General features: G+C 39.9%; 2 protein-coding genes across 2 annotated transcripts; one reads left to right on the forward strand and one right to left on the reverse strand.

Moving 5' to 3' along the window:
* The first annotated feature begins 267 nt into the window (after positions 1-267).
* Positions 268-6538, forward strand: LOC139369762 (isotocin receptor-like). The gene is made up of 2 exons (XM_071109024.1): positions 268-1202; positions 6279-6538. Exons 1-2 carry the CDS (start codon positions 272-274, stop codon positions 6536-6538), a joined length of 1191 nt encoding a protein of 396 aa, XP_070965125.1. The 5' UTR covers positions 268-271.
* A 5151-nt stretch (positions 6539-11689) lies between these two features.
* On the reverse strand, positions 11690-14828 carry LOC139370890 (caveolin-3-like). The gene is made up of 2 exons (XM_071110752.1): positions 14552-14828; positions 11690-13030 (listed from the first exon to the last, which is right to left on the reverse strand). The coding sequence occupies exons 1-2, from the start codon at positions 14672-14674 to the stop codon at positions 12689-12691; spliced, it is 465 nt and encodes a 154-aa protein (XP_070966853.1). The 5' UTR covers positions 14675-14828; the 3' UTR covers positions 11690-12688.
* Between the last annotated feature and the right edge of the window lie 1338 nt (positions 14829-16166).

Here is a 16166-nt window from a genome sequence, read left to right on the forward strand (position 1 = left end):
TTGTAAACAGTATTTTTGTTTTTGTTTACCTAGAACGTGGGCCTATCTCTCATAGACTACGCCTAATTGGGACACCTTACTATTGGAATTAACCGTCGAAACATGTAAACGGAAAACAAACTTGTTAAACTTTGGAAAAACGGGAAATGATAAACAAATGAACAAGGAACAGATGAGTATCCAGTAAGTCTCTCACCTCACTGATCTCTGGTGCTGGAAGCAGTGTTTTTGCGCTCAGGGTGAAACGCTTTAGTGGCCAGTTAACGAATGAATGATGGAGGACCAGCGAGACCAAGACGTGTGGGCGATGATGAACGATTCATGGACCAACTCGAGTCGCGGTGGAAACGAGACGGGTACCAGGAACCAGACCGGCGTGAACCCCCTGAAGCGGAACGAGGAGGTGGCCAAAGTGGAGGTGACAGTTCTTGTCCTCGTCCTGCTGCTCGCGTTGGCCGGTAACCTTTGCGTCCTCTTGGCTATACATACGAGCAAGCACAGCCACTCTCGAATGTACTACTTCATGAAACACCTCAGTATTGCGGACCTGGTGGTGGCAATCTTCCAGGTCCTCCCGCAGCTCATATGGGACATTACATTTCGCTTCTACGGGTCTGATTTACTGTGCAGGCTGGTGAAGTACCTACAGGTTGTCGGGATGTTCGCGTCCACCTACATGCTTGTTCTAATGTCCATAGACAGATGCTTGGCGATATGTCAGCCCCTCCGCTCTCTGCACAAGAGGAAGGACTGTTTTTATGTGATTGCTTCTTGGATGCTTAGTCTGGTTTTCAGTACCCCTCAAGTGTACATATTTTCCTTGAGGGAGGTGGGCAACGGAGTTTATGACTGTTGGGGAGACTTCGTAGAACCCTGGGGCGCCAAGGCGTACATTACATGGATTAGTCTTACAATCTACATCATTCCAGTGGCTATTTTAAGTATTTGCTATGGCCTGATAAGTTTTAAAATATGGCAAAACTTTAAAATGAAAACCAGACGGGATCAGTGTATGTCTCTCACACCGCGGACGTCCAAAGGTGCAGCGCTCTCTCGGGTGAGCAGCGTGAGGCTCATATCAAAAGCGAAGATCCGAACTGTCAAAATGACTTTTGTCATTGTCGTAGCTTATATTGTTTGTTGGACTCCTTTTTTCTTCGTACAAATGTGGTCGGCATGGGACCCTGCAGCACCCAGAGAAGGTAAACTATAAAGGGCTTTATGCATGAATTATACACTGCTTTATATATGGATGGGGTTATAAGGAGGGAGGCACAGAGAGTGACATGTCATTAGTTGGAGAATGTCTCATTCTCCTGTCTCTCTCCTGGTTCTATTTGTCACTATCTGAACAGGGAAAATGTTGTTTTAGTAAGATAGTTATGGATTTGCTCATAAGAGGGAAGAGGGCATTTTCAATGGCTTTTTGATCCGGCTCAAATGACCGGCTCAATTCTGTCTTATGTAGCAAAATTTGATTTATTTTTTATTTTTTACATTGGATAAAAGTAGAGACTCAGAGCTAGAAAATTGTATATTATACACTACAGTTGAGGAACAATGGAAAGTAATTCTGCTTTGAAAGTTGATAAACTTGTAACCCCACTTTTGAGAAAATGGCCATTGAATGTTTTAGAGAGCTCTTCTTTCTCTACACCCATTCAGAACCTCCCTCTTAAACCTGATCCCCACCCATCTCTTTAAGGATTCACATGTGAGGCCATGTGCTAAACAGAGTGAGTATGGTGGTGTACTAAACAACCAAAGATTGGTTGGTTTTAACTACGTCTGTAAACAGTTACATTATGACTGATACAGTTACATTATGAACATTCTATTGTTGTCCATTTTATTGTCGTCCGACATCAAACTTGTCTTTGTCGTTATGAAAAAGTATGAACACAAAAATGACGGGCTGCATGACATCAACAGCCTGGTGGTCCAAAGAAAGCGGGTATATTTTAACACCAATAAACCCATCTGTTTAAAAATGAATTTAGTATATGTCAATCTAGAAAACCAGGCAACTAAAAGCAACTTTCTAACCAATGTTTTTGTTTGTTTCTAGCTTGTTAGCTAGCTAGCTAATGTTAAGTTAGCTGGCTAGCCAGTTCAAATAATGACCATATCATATAGCTTACAACACCTTAACTTTAGCTAATTTGTATTCATTATTACAGGAAAATAAACTCACAGCAAGATCCTTATTTACAAGTTAATGGCGAGCTAATTGCAGAAAATAGTGTGAGTGTGACAAAATAAAAGCAGGGCATTCTACCGGAGAAATTTAGAACTTAGACACTGTCTCGTTGGGCTAAAGTTATATCCCAATTTGACTTTAGTGCAGGTCATGTTGTTCTTCACAAAACCGTCTCTGGTAAACACACACACTGTATCAAATAAATCAAAGTTTATTTGTCACATGCACAGGATATAGAAGGTGTAAATGGTACAGTGAAATGGTTACTTGCATGGTCTTTTGTTTAGAAATGTAATTAACTAATTAGCTAAACAATGAACCATAATCGCAACTCATAATGTTACTATCCTGCATGAATCTGTAGCTAAAGCTAATCAACTAAGTTCAATGTTAGCTAGCTAGCTAACATTGGGCTATAACTAGCAATGCAAATGGTTCTGAGATACCAATAATATTACTACACAGAACGTACACATAACGTTAGCTAGCGAGCCAGCCAGCTAACGTTATCTAGATAGCTAACAGTATGCTTTAACTTGCAATGAAAATTACTTTCTGACAAATTTAGAAACGTATAGTATCTGAAAATCTAGCTAGCTAGACTATCTTACCCGAATAAATGGAAAAAAACTTCTCCCTCTCTGTCACAGATGCCATGGTTGCCCTTAGTTTGAAGATGTAATCCAGAGACAGGTGTTCTTTACAACAGCCTTTTGTGCATTCTTTTTTTCGACTCCCTTCCCATATTTGCAATCAAACACTTTTACAGTTCTTCGTGGTATCTTTCCAAAAGCCGTGTTATGAGGGATTACCTACACATACTGAGCAGCTCAAATTATAGACAGGAGCGTGCTACATGTCAGACCTATCCAAACTCATTATCGGCATGTCCAGCCCATCCATTATCTAAGCCAATCATGGCAAGAGGGAAGATTCCTGTCTTTTTCAGTGGCTAAACCAACTATGATCGTAATTTAACCATTTTATTTGTATTAACAGATGGCATACAATTGTGTTATTAAGGCACATGAAAACGCATTTTGATAAAACATTTACGTTTTTGTTCAAATGCCTCTCCTGTAAAGTAGTGACGCGCGACATATGCCTAGTTTTCTTAAATGAGTCACAAATGCCAACATGTATAATATAATCACAACCGGCAGTGATTTAGAGTCCCATAGGGCGGCGCACAATTGGCCCAGCGTCGTCCAGGTTTAGCCGGTGTAGGCTGTCATTGTAAATAAGAATTTGTTCCTGACTTGCCTAGTTAAATAAAGGTAATACATAAATAATAATAGTAAAGTATATGGACACCCCTTCAAATTAGAGGATTCAGCTATTTCAGCCACATCCGTTGCTGAGAGGTGTATAAAATCGAGCACACAGCCATGCAATCTCCATAAACAAACATTGGCAGTAGAATGGCGTTACTGAAGAACTCAGTGACTTTCAACGTGGCACAGTCATAGGATGCCACCTTTCCAAGTAATCAGTTTGTGTAATTTCTGCCCTGCTAGAGCTGCCCCGATCGATTAACTGTAAGTGCTGTTTTTGAGAAGCGGAAAGTCTAGCAGCAACAACGTCTGAGCCGCAAAGTGGTAGGACACAAGCACAAAGACCCGGACCACCAAGTGCTGAAGCCCGTAGCACGTAAAAATCACCTGTCCTTGATTGCATCACTCACTAATGAGTTCCAAACAGCCTCTGGAAGCAAAGTCAGCAAAATAACTGTTTGTCGGGAGCTTGATGAAATGGGTTTCAATGGCCGAGCAGCCGCACAAAAGCTTTAAATACAATCCATAAATACACCTCAAAATGGAAACAACCAAATTAGGGGATGAGGAGGAAAAAGTAGCAGTTATACATTCCAATAGCCCTGCAGAGCCCGTTGAGCGTTAAGAGGGGTAAATATACTGTGACATCAATGTGTCAGCCTTGGGACCTCAGGAAGTGGGGGAGGCTGTGAGCAACTCAGGTTTTGAATGAGCACTGTAATTTGAAAAGTCAAATCTAAAAATTAAATGTATGTTCTTGACATGGTCTATCAGTGTAAAAATGGCTCCTTCAGCCAACAAAAAAGTGTTTGAAAGCTTCCGCCCCGTCTTTTGTTTACCCATTCATCAGTAAAATGGGATTTTCCACCGGTCTGGATTCAAATACTATTTGTAATACTTTCACATACTTCGACTGTGATATGTGATTGTATCACCTAGCTGTCTTAAGATGAATGCACTTACTGTAAGTTGATCTGGATAAGATCCTTTGACAAATGTAAAAGTATGCTTGATTTAATGTAGCTTGCATGTTGTAATGAACCAATGGCAAAATGCGAACCCCGCCCACCTGGTACTCCAGGCATGCTAAAGCAAAACATCTATGTATTAGAAAGATTTAAAAACTTTTTTGAACTTAGGTCTGATGTCGTGTGGTCATGGCCATGCCTTAGGCCTTCGGTCCATAAGTAATATAGATGGTGTCTGTGGCAATGATTTGCACCGGTGTCTGCCTGAGTTGTCACCGTGAGCCTATTTGTCAGCTTAGCTCTGAACGCCTGTCAAGGCCATTAATGTTGAGGAAATAGAACAGTGGATATACTGTATGACTATGTCGTTTGGCGTGTGATTAATTCTCTGGATGGTGAGAATCATGAGCTGGTCCATGCTTCATAATGGCCATGGCCTCCTGCGCCAGGCTAATCTAAAATTCAAGGCCTTATTTGGGCAAAAGTCCATTCTCCGTGCTCTCTCCTCCGTCCTCTCTCCTCCATGGCCCGGAAACCGAGTCCTTCCCAGAAGAGTTTTAAATCTGCCAAAACCCACATTGAATCAGCTACTGTTTTCATGAAGGAGAAAAGCATGCAAACATTTAAAAACAATATACTACTTATCCCTTTATCTATATAATGTCTGCACAACAAACTGTATTTGTTTTTATCACTTTATACATTTATTTTGGGATTCCACCCTGTAAACGTAATTTTCCTGAGGGAGCACGACAAGGAGTCTCATTTTATACAAGCGCATTTTCGCCCACTTTCCCTCTCCTGGCCACCTCTCCGAGATTACCTTTGACCTTTTTCAAAAGGAAGCCAGAGAGGACAGAGGAGGAGGATGCAGAGTTGAGCTAATCTAATTGAGAAAAGGCCTGTGTCTTTGCACAAATTAAGATCCAAGACCAGAGAAGGATTTACAGTCTTAATGACAACATCCAGCGAGATGGCCTCTCTCTCTCTCTCTCTCTCTCTCTCTCCCTCTCTCTCCTCCTCTCTCTCTCTCTCTCTCTCTCCTCCCTCTCTCTCTCTCTCTCTCTCTCTCTCTCTCTCTTTCTCAAGTCTAGTGGAGGTAGCCCGACACAATATTAATTGGATGATTTCAGGAATAATGAGTGCACCTGACAAGAGTCTCTCTCTGTGCATGATTAATACATGAGTAGGAGAAAACCATTAATACATGGTGACTTATAATTGACACCTGTTCAGCTGTTCAGCTCTCAACTCTCCTAATTGATTATTATTATTATTTTAGCACCTAGCAAATCAGACGCTCATTGGTGCGCACGAGCAGTGTGGGTGCAATGATTGAATAACATGTATGTGTAAATTGATTTTGCAGAGTTCACGCATGCGACACGACTGGTGTGGTCAGCATGTAGGGTCATGTATAAAGATGCTGGGATGGCCATTATTTTGGCTACCGTGGCTACAGGGCATGAGTGGTCACTGAATGGTTTGCATGAAAACAATGTAAACCATATGCAATGGCCGTATCGGTCACAAAATCTCAATCCTATTGAACACTCATGGGAAATTCTGGAGCGATTTCCGGCATCAATAAAACACGACATGATGGAATTTCTTGTGGAAGAATGGTGTCGCATCCGTCGAATAGAGCTCCAGACACTTGTACAATCTATACCAAAGTGCATTGAAGCTGTTCTGGTTCGTGGTGGCCCAACGCCCTATTAAGACACTTTATGTTGGTGTTTCCTTTATTTTGGCAGTGACCTGTGTATTGAAAGCTTTCGACAGGTGAAAATTACAGTATTTATAAAGCCTTACTTCTTTCTCTCTTTATCCTAGACATGGCGTTCATCATTGCCATGCTGCTGGCCAGTCTGAACAGCTGCTGTAACCCGTGGATCTATATGTTCTTCGCTGGCCACCTGTTCCATGACCTGATGAGGTGCTTCATCTGCTGCTCCTCACAGTACCTGAAGGCCTCACAGTGCGGAGGGTGTGACCGCCAGCAGAGCCGCAGGAGCATCTCCACCTCCACCTCCACCTTCGTCATCAAGAACCATAGTAGTCAGAGGAGCATCACTCAGACCACCAGCACATGAGGAGTGAGGACCATGGAGGAGATGAGTTGGGGTGGGACAGGAACTCACTACTACCGAAAGCCCTTCTTCATATCAGTCAAAGAGTGGGTTGCATGGTGAAGACTTAGATCTTCACCATGCAATGCTTATCGATGGGTAGGGCCAGATACCAGCAAGAGGTGCAGCACACAGATCTCCAGCACATAAGACCATGAAGAGAGGTTAAGTTGCGTACTCTAAACCTGAAAGACCTTCATCCGAGGCTTGGTGTGGGCCAGGTACCCCTGTAAGACCAGGGCCTCATTTCCCAGAGCCTTTGTAGCGTTAAGATCATCGTTAGAATGATCTTACGATGTATCTTTAGTAGCCAAGCTGTTTCCCAAAACCATCATTACTAAAATTGCACTTGAAAACCCTCATTAGTTTCCGAATGCCTCAGACCACTCGTAGAGCAGCTAAGTGCATCGTTAGTGTGCATTGCCCTTTTATTCACAGAATATCTTAGCCTAAACATCGTGATTCTATGTTCAGCCCTCTGTCTGACTGTGACCGCCGATAACTTCTGAACGAAGTTCAATACAGATATAAAGTGGGCCAAGTATTTGCCATTGTTATAAGTGGAGGATAAAACAATGCTTCAAATTAAAACTGAGATGACTTCATTGAAAGATAAATAGGCTACATGGGCCTATTCAGTGCCTTCAGAAAATGATCACACCCCTTGACTTTTTCCACATTTTGTTGTGCTACAGACAGATTTGAAATATCCCATAATATCAAAGTGGAAATGTGCTTTTAAAAATGCATAAAAAATGAAAAGCTAAAATGTTTTGAGTCAATAAGTATTCAACCACTTTGTTATGGCAAGCCTAAATAAGTTCAGGAGTAAAAATGTGCTTAACAAGTCACATAATAATTTGCATCGAGCCACTTTGTGTGCAATTATCTGTAAAGTCCCTCAGTCGAGCAGTGAATTTCAAACACAGATTCAACCACAGAGATCATGTGGTTTTCCAATTCCTCGCGAAGAAGGACACCTATTGGCGGATGGGTAAAAAAAAAAAAAAGTAGACATTGAATATCCCTTTGAGTATGATGAAGTTATTAATTACACTTTGGATGGTGTATCAATACAACCAGTCACTACAAAGATACAGGCGTCCTTCATAACTCAGTTGCAGAAGAGGAAGGAAACCACTTAGGGATTTCACCATGAGGCCAATGGTTATTTTAAAACAGTTACAGAGTTTAATGGCTGTGATACGAGAAAACTGAGGATGGATCAACCACATTGTAGTTACTCCACAATACCAACTTAAATGACAGTAAAAAGAAGGAGGCATGTACAGAATAAAAATATTTCAAAACATGTGTCCTTATTGCTATATGGCACTAAAAGTAAAACTGCAAAAAAGTTGGCCAAGAAATTAACTCTATGTCCTGAATATGAAGTGTTATGTTTGGTGCAAATCCAACACCTCACTTAGTACCACTTTTCATATTTCAAACATGGTGGTTCTGCATCATGTTATGGGTAGTGTATGCTTGTTATCGTCGGTTATAACATTTACTCTTTACTGTGTTTTAGTCTCACAAACCTCCAGCACGTTACTGAAATCCCTCTAAAATGAACATTTTCTGAGGAAGAAATGTACTTTGCCCATAAGCTGTTGCCCATAGGTCAAGTTATGGTATGTCTTTGTAGCACACATATTCATTCCTGTTTCATTTGAGTTTTCCATATACTGTACAGCTGATGATCAGACTGTCAGTCAATGTGTACCATAAATCAAATTATTTCATCTCTACCTGTATGGCTTTTTAAGGAAAATATTAAAAGAGACTGTGTTTCCGCGCAAACCTTTCCCCTCCTCCTCTTCTTCAGCAAAAAAAGGTTATATTGAATTCTTATTATATACACTTGACGTAAGATTTGTTTCTACACACAGCTCTATTACTCTCTGTATTTCTCAGGTCTAGGTAGAGAAACTCAGCAGAGCTTATTCACACACCAAGCTGACCTTTCAGTCACCACAATAACAAAATGGGAAATAGAATGAAGTTTCACAATGAAACCTGTTCTCTTGGTGACCTTACTGCTCAGCCAGGGATATTGCATTGTTATTGATCTCTACACAGAGAGATGTTAGATTAGATTGCCTATATCTTCAAACCATGGAGGGGATATTAAAGACACTTTATTGTTATTTATCTAAGGCTGTGTGTCCCAATTTGCACCTTTTTCCCTATACACTGCACTACTTTTGACCTGGGCATATATTGTTCTGGTACAAATAGTGTACTATAGAGGAATAGGGCTCAATTTCTGACGCAATATAAGTTATACTGTAGCTTTGTAAAATAATAAACGTGCATATGCTTTGAAATGTGCTCCAACACATGTATATTTTTTCTTTATTGTTGTGTGGGTGATTACAGTAGATCAACGCAGGTGTTATTTTGTGTATATATGTATCACCTTTCCAGTAGATTTCGCCAACCTTTTCTAGCGTGAGAGCTACTTTTTTTTTATTTTTTATGAAACGTTGCGAGCTACAATTGAATTTCATAGCTTTTAAATAGGCTATTCGTTTTTCTCCTCGGTGTACAAGAGATGTGTTTTTTTGTCAATATACCTTCGAAAATAATGGTTAATAAACAACTCTAATGGGGCCCGATAAAATTTTGAAAATGATGTGTAAGACTGCCTGAAATTTCAGACTATTTTGACCTTCCATGGTGACATAACCATGCAGGCAATTACTTAATAGACCAATAAGAAAGATATTTCCAAACCTTTCTGTCAATAACAGCACATTTTCAGTTTTCCCCTCCCCACTCAGACCACTCCTAGACAGTCCTAGTTAAATTATTGCTCGAGAAATTGGTCTTTGTTAAGAAGCTATTTTATTTTATTTTTGAATATTTAATTCGGAAACAATCACAGCAAGGTACTTAAGTGTTACTCAGAAATGATTTGATTTTGAGATAAAGGTCCAATGTATCTGTTATTAAGTAGGAGAGGAATGTGTTGGTCTAGCTGATCTTCTCCTGTTAAGTGTACTGCTGCAGCACATGTCATGGCAGAGTTTTCAAAACAAGGGCCACCCAATTGATGCAAATTGTCATAATATCTTTATATCAGGTAAGCCAGCCTGGTCTTATAGACTAGAGGTAACATAGTAAATGTAAATCCGGGACACTCAAATTAGTATGATACTGTATGTTACGTTTGGTATGGTTACATAAGACAGATGGTTACTTAAGGCAACAACGAAAGTGGCGTAGGCGTATAAAGCGAACGTCTAGCAACCCAAAGGTTGTGAGTTTGAATCAACTACTTAATACTTTTTAGCTACTTTGAAATTACTTAGCATGCTAGCCAACCCTTCCCACGAACCCTAACCCTAACCTTAACCCTTTTAGTTAACTCTTCCCCTAACCCTAACCTTAACTATTTTAGCCAACCCTTCCCCTAACCTTAACCCTTTAACCTAACTCATAACTCATGAACTTAACCCTAACCCCTAACCCCTAGCCTATCTAATGTTAGCAAGCTAGCTGACGATAGCCACCTCACCACCTTGCTAGAATTTGTAACATATCATATGTTTTGCAAATTAGTAACATATAATACAAATTGTAATTCGTAACATACAATACGAAATTGGTGATATACATCCACAAATTAATAAATACCATTAGAAACATAACATATCATACTATCATAAAACAAAATGCTCTGAGACCAGGTTGCAGCGGTAAGCCTACTTTGCAGTTAACTACCTACTAGATGGTTATCATTAGCATCGATAACTTGCTACATACAGGATGATAGCCAAATGCACGCACCAAATGGACAGACGGGAAATATTGCTGGAAATGAAGTGGTAGATATTGTGTTACCATTGGCTTTACAAGCAATAGAGGCTAACCAGTAGTGGGATAATGTCAATTTGGCTTTGATTGGATAGTAGCTTTGTGTTGATGGAAGTTTGTGATGGAACACATTAAAAAAATGCATGTACTTTCAGAATTGCTTGGCGAGGTACTCATAGGTGGGCTGAGAGTTAATTGGTAGCTAGCGATCTACCTGTTGGAGACCTCTGCCGTACAGTGTTCACAATATATTCAGGAAGTAAAGATTCTCTTTATATCAATTGTTTATTTCAATGTAAATAGAATAAATGTATCACTAATGTATGAGAAAAAATAAAGGATTTGTGTGTGCTTCATTTTCTGTTCTTCTTAATGCAGAGATAGAGGAGCTTGGTCCATCCACACTAAATGAGTTAATAAGTAGTCAGATTGTTGTCAGTATGAATGAATGAATGAATGAATGAACAAATTAATGAATAAGGTGTCATGTTTGTAAAGGTCTTTTTTTACTCAAGTCCTCTCAATGTCTATGATTCAGATCAAGTCACTCCCTGCCAGATTGAACAACATGTAGAGGCTGGAAAACGTACCATGCAGTTCTTACCTAGTGGCCAAAAAGGTTTTTATGTCTTTCAAAAAAAAAGTGTGGATTTAATCTGAAGCTGGGTAGTGTTATTTAGGGCACGCAATGCAAAATGTTTTGCAATGAAAAACTAAAATGACTGTTTCATATTGGACAAGTCCAGGTAGTCACTCCGTGTTTCAATCCTTTTTCCTCATTTGATGCCTAATGAACATGACCCGGGGGTCGGTTATAACCTTTAATCTGTGTTTACAGGTCCATGTTTGGAGCGTACCATGGAGTGATGACACTTTGTCTCCACTTGGTGATTTTGTAAATATGTATATATTAGATTTTCTGTATTTACTACATGTGCCCATCTCATTCATATAAAATTATTAGAGGTACACAAGTTGTTTTTGAAATAGGTCACTCTAATTATATCTACTGCCACCACTTGTCATGCACATATTGGTCATATGGGCGGGTATTCCAACAGTTTCCAATGTAATCTCATTTTTTTTTACTGTTGCGTAGGAACTTGAACAGATTTGTATGTATATAACCCGTTATGACCATATGCACCTCTGTGATTATGCGCAAATGTGAATTGAATTGTTTCCCCATCCACCATGCGTCATGTGCGTAATGGTCATGTGAGGTGAAATGTTTCGATTTTAGGATGTGAGCACTAAGTCATTGTCAATAAAGCAGTGAATTGGGAGCATAAACAGTGTGTGGGCCTTCCTGTTTTTTTTTATTTAAAAAAATCTTTAACTAAAATTGGATTTTATGGTGTATCTTTGGATCAGATAACAGAATATTCCTCATCCTTTGTTGATGGTTACCTGGGTTGAATAAGACCAAACGTGGCGTCTTTATACATTTCATCTCTGGGTCATAAGATTATTTTCTGTTATGGCTAAACATGCTGTCAGTTCCTATAGATTGCATTTCCATATCATTCAACAAATAGATACATTAGATATAATGTTCCCCATTGGTACTAAGACATGAGTGTGTAGATCCATCTGGCCTCACCCTTGCCTGAACATACTGGGAATTCTTTCACTAAATATTTTCTATATCAATTACGTACTGTAGGCAAGTCACAACTAGCACTACATACTGACATAACAGCTAACTGTAACAATAATTCATTTGTTGTAGAATCAATGTGTGAAAAATGACTAAAAAGAAAACACAATATATATATATTTTTAAATAAAGTTTGTAAAATTAAGTATGGAATACCATTAAATCAATCATGGATGAGTGTTTTTTGTAGTGTACCATGTTGTATAGACTATAATTGACCCCCCATTCTACATGTACAAATGTACAGTAGGACCTTATTTTAAGGCAGTTTGCCACAGCAGGAAAATAATCCTGCAACCACAGGAACTTGAAACATTTTAAAGTAAATTCTGACATTTTAAAGTGGAAATTTAAATTTTTAGAAGGCATTTTAAACATTGAATACACTAAACATTTGCAATTCTCAGCAACAAAAGAGAGGTCAAATTAAGAGCACTATTCTTTTTGTCTTCCGATTGAACACACTAATCTCTATCAATCACAAGCTCTTTTTGGAAAATGAGTCAGACTCAGACCCAGCATCAGCAACCAGACATGTGGCCAGGGAAGTGGCCTACTTTAGAGTGGAGAGTAGACAGTGCAGCACCATCACTACCCTATCCAATTATTAATCTGACCCATGCTTCTGAACCTTACACATCCTTCTGTAGCACCACCCGAACACTTGAGAATATCTTTCCCAGGGCTTCAAATAGCGGGTCGCAGAAGATGTGTATGGCCAGGGAGTAGATACGGCTGAAACACTGGGACTCTATCATGCAGCTCTTAATGCACGGCACCACGGCCCAGATGTGGCAGAAGGAGAGGCAGGCAAATAGGAAGCCCCACAGTAGAGCCATGGGGATCCCCAAAATGGCAGACAGGATACGGTAGCACCAGTATTTGGACACAGTGAAGGTGGTGTAACTGGCCTTCCACACCCCGTCCAGACTGTGAGTCCCGTCAGGCTCAGCGATCACGTCCTCAAAGTCCACCTGCAGTTGGAGACAGAGAGGCCATTGTAATTGATATCAGGATTTCACTTCTGACACAAATGCCAATTAGACAAGACACAATTATGCTAGCTTCAGGCACATCTGTACTAAAATAAAACCTAATGTCTTACTCAAAGCATTATGGGTATTGTAGTACATCATGCTCCAGCCATCCACAGCTAGACCTTCTTTTAGATAAATAATTTTTGCGCAAAACTGTTGCTTAACCATCATTATATTGTGTGAAACCTCTCACTGTCCAATGCAAATACTTATATCATGAGCAAATACTTTAAAGTAACTGTCCAGTGAAAATATCAAACAGAAATAGTTTTTTCTCATCCTATACTCATATTTGTGGCCAAAGTATACATTTTAGAGGACAAAAAAAACAACACTTTAAAAGCCTGACCTCAAACTTGTATCTCAAACAGACCATTTCAAAATGTCTGCTATTTCCTCAGAGGATGATGTTATCCTCGTGAGGAGGATGAGCTGGCCAATCAGCGGTCTACTCGTATTAATATTTTAATGACCAGTATATGCCCACACCATTCTCTTGTTGAAGTACGCCCAGACTAATCCAAAACAGGAGAAGCTTTTTAACATACATATTTGCCAATTTTTGTAAGGAAAATTATTTCACTTATATGGTAATTCATTCTAGGTCATATTTCATAGAAATCTGGAGACACTGAACAGTTTCTTTAAGAAATCACTTAAGCCAATTGGATACATTCTCACTGCATGAACACATAGATGTTCTCTTTCTAACATCCTGCCTATTTTAAAGTCACAGATCTAATTAATGGAACAGTATCTGATATCACTAACAGTACTTATGAATACACTTACTGTATATATACAGAGTGCTTTAAAAACCACAAAGGCTGAATTTTTTATTTTATTTCACCTTTATTTAACCAGGTAGGCTAGTTGAGAACAAGTTCTCATTTGCAACTGTGACCTGGACAATGCTTAATGAGCAAATCAAAGAATACCACAGAAAACCATCAAAGACATTATGTTAAAATAACAAGATTAGAACAAATTCAATGATGGCAGTATTGGCAGATAAACATGTTTAACTGCATCTCACACCCTTACATTGGCCTTCCCAGAAATAGAGCTACTATCTGTAGCTGGGCTGGTAAAACGCTATAGGAATACAGGCTATTTCAGGGAACATTTTGATGGGGCACAATCATAACCCAAAGAATACACTGCCAGCTCAAGATATCCACCTGGCTACTCCATAGCACGAGCAATAAATAATAACTGAATAAATCATTAACATAGACCAATGTGCGCATATAACAGAGTGATTCCAGTCCTTCTCCTTCCAACCTGACTCGGAACCCCATTCAATGAGACAACAAATTGCAAAACCAGAAGCTCTGTCACTGACACAAAAAAAGGCATTTCCAAGTCCAGTCCGGGGCGACAATACTTCAATAGGCCCATACTTAGCTATCTGGTGCGCACATGCACGCACACGCGCACACACGTAATGTAGCCTACCTTCACTACATCCTCGTTGACTTGCTTGGGGTCTCTGTTGATCAGGTCAATCTCTTTATGATGTCTGTCCGTCTGGAACTTCTGTTCATAACCGTTGTTGATGTCAGCCATGGTCACGGTCATAGGATAGTCAGAGGAGGGGGGCAGAGAGGTACAAGGCAGGGCCCAGGTCCTGGAAGAGTACAGGGGTCTGAGAAGAGTGGTCTGAGCAGGGCTGTTACCTATCCTGGAGCTGGGCAGTAGTAGATGTAGTAGTCAAAGGGGCAGAGTGGGGAGTGGGACAGGGAGTGGCTGTGCCCAGGATTCTGGATCACCAATCACGTGATGTCACTCCTGGAATTCCAGCAGCACCCAGCAGGCAGCTGCAACTACTGACAGCCCCTAGATGTCCTGTCAGACTGTAGCCACTGTAGCCATAGAATAGCATAAACACACAAACACACATAGACTACAGAGGCAGCAGGTAGCCTAGCAGTTAAGAGCGTGGGGCCAGTAACTGAAAGGTCTCTGGTTCGAAACCCTGAAATTTGCCGTTCTGCCCTTGAGTAAGGCAGTTAATCCCCAACAATTGCTCCGTGAACATTGACTAAGTCAGCCCCACTTCTCTGATTCAGAGGGGTTGGGTTAAATGTGGAAGACACATTTTGGTTGAATGCATTCCCTGTCCCCTTTCCTACATATGCTGTGATGACAATATATTGTAAACACACACACCGGTGTGACATTCAATGTATGATACTCATGCTAAAATGTTTATTCAATTATACTGTGCCGTTTACTTTATGTTCATATTCTTGTCTTTTCGTATTTCTTATTGTTGTTGCGTTGATGCGAAAGAACCTGCAAGTAATCATTTCAGTGGACGGTGTATACCATGCGTATCCCATACAACTATGAAAACTTGAAACTTGACACTTTCTATGAGGCATCTATTCATAGTGCCTTGTGATGCACTACCAAGATATGTTCTGGTTATTCCCTCTATGGAGAGACTTGTAGTATATGTCTGAGCGGGTGGATCTGCTGCTGGGACAGAGAACTGTGCAACGATCTGAGACTGACATGTATGCCTATGCAGTATGATACATTGACTCCTACCCATTCAGTTGGGAGCAGAGTGTGGTGATAAACAACATAACAATTATTTCCCTTCTAACATTAACTCCATAAATCTAAAACACAACTTGGCAGGAGATGTAGCATGCTGCTGATAATGGAATATACCATGAATATCTGACTGTTTTTTTCTTGTCACTCACACCTGTGTTTCCACAGCAACCATGTCATTAATTAAGTGACACTCTTTTCATCGCCATTGCAGTATACAGTTATAGAATGGTAGGATGACTTTACAACAACAACAAAAATATATCTGCTTTATTTCAATCACAGTTTCACCTTTCGCTTGATTATAATATCCATGGAGTTGAGTAACATGATATTTTGCTTTGTTTTTTAAAAGTGGTACCGTATAAACAAAATGTTTGATTTATTCCTTCACACCCATGCTTATCTGATTATGTAAAATCAAGCCTTTTTATGCTAACATCAGTACAGTACAACCGCCTCTCCTCATAGAGGAGGTCTGGAGTATTGCAGCTAATTTTGGTATTTT

The sequence above is a fragment of the Oncorhynchus clarkii genome, chromosome 17, assembly GCF_045791955.1.
Source record: "Oncorhynchus clarkii lewisi isolate Uvic-CL-2024 chromosome 17, UVic_Ocla_1.0, whole genome shotgun sequence".
NCBI lineage: Eukaryota > Metazoa > Chordata > Actinopteri > Salmoniformes > Salmonidae > Oncorhynchus > Oncorhynchus clarkii.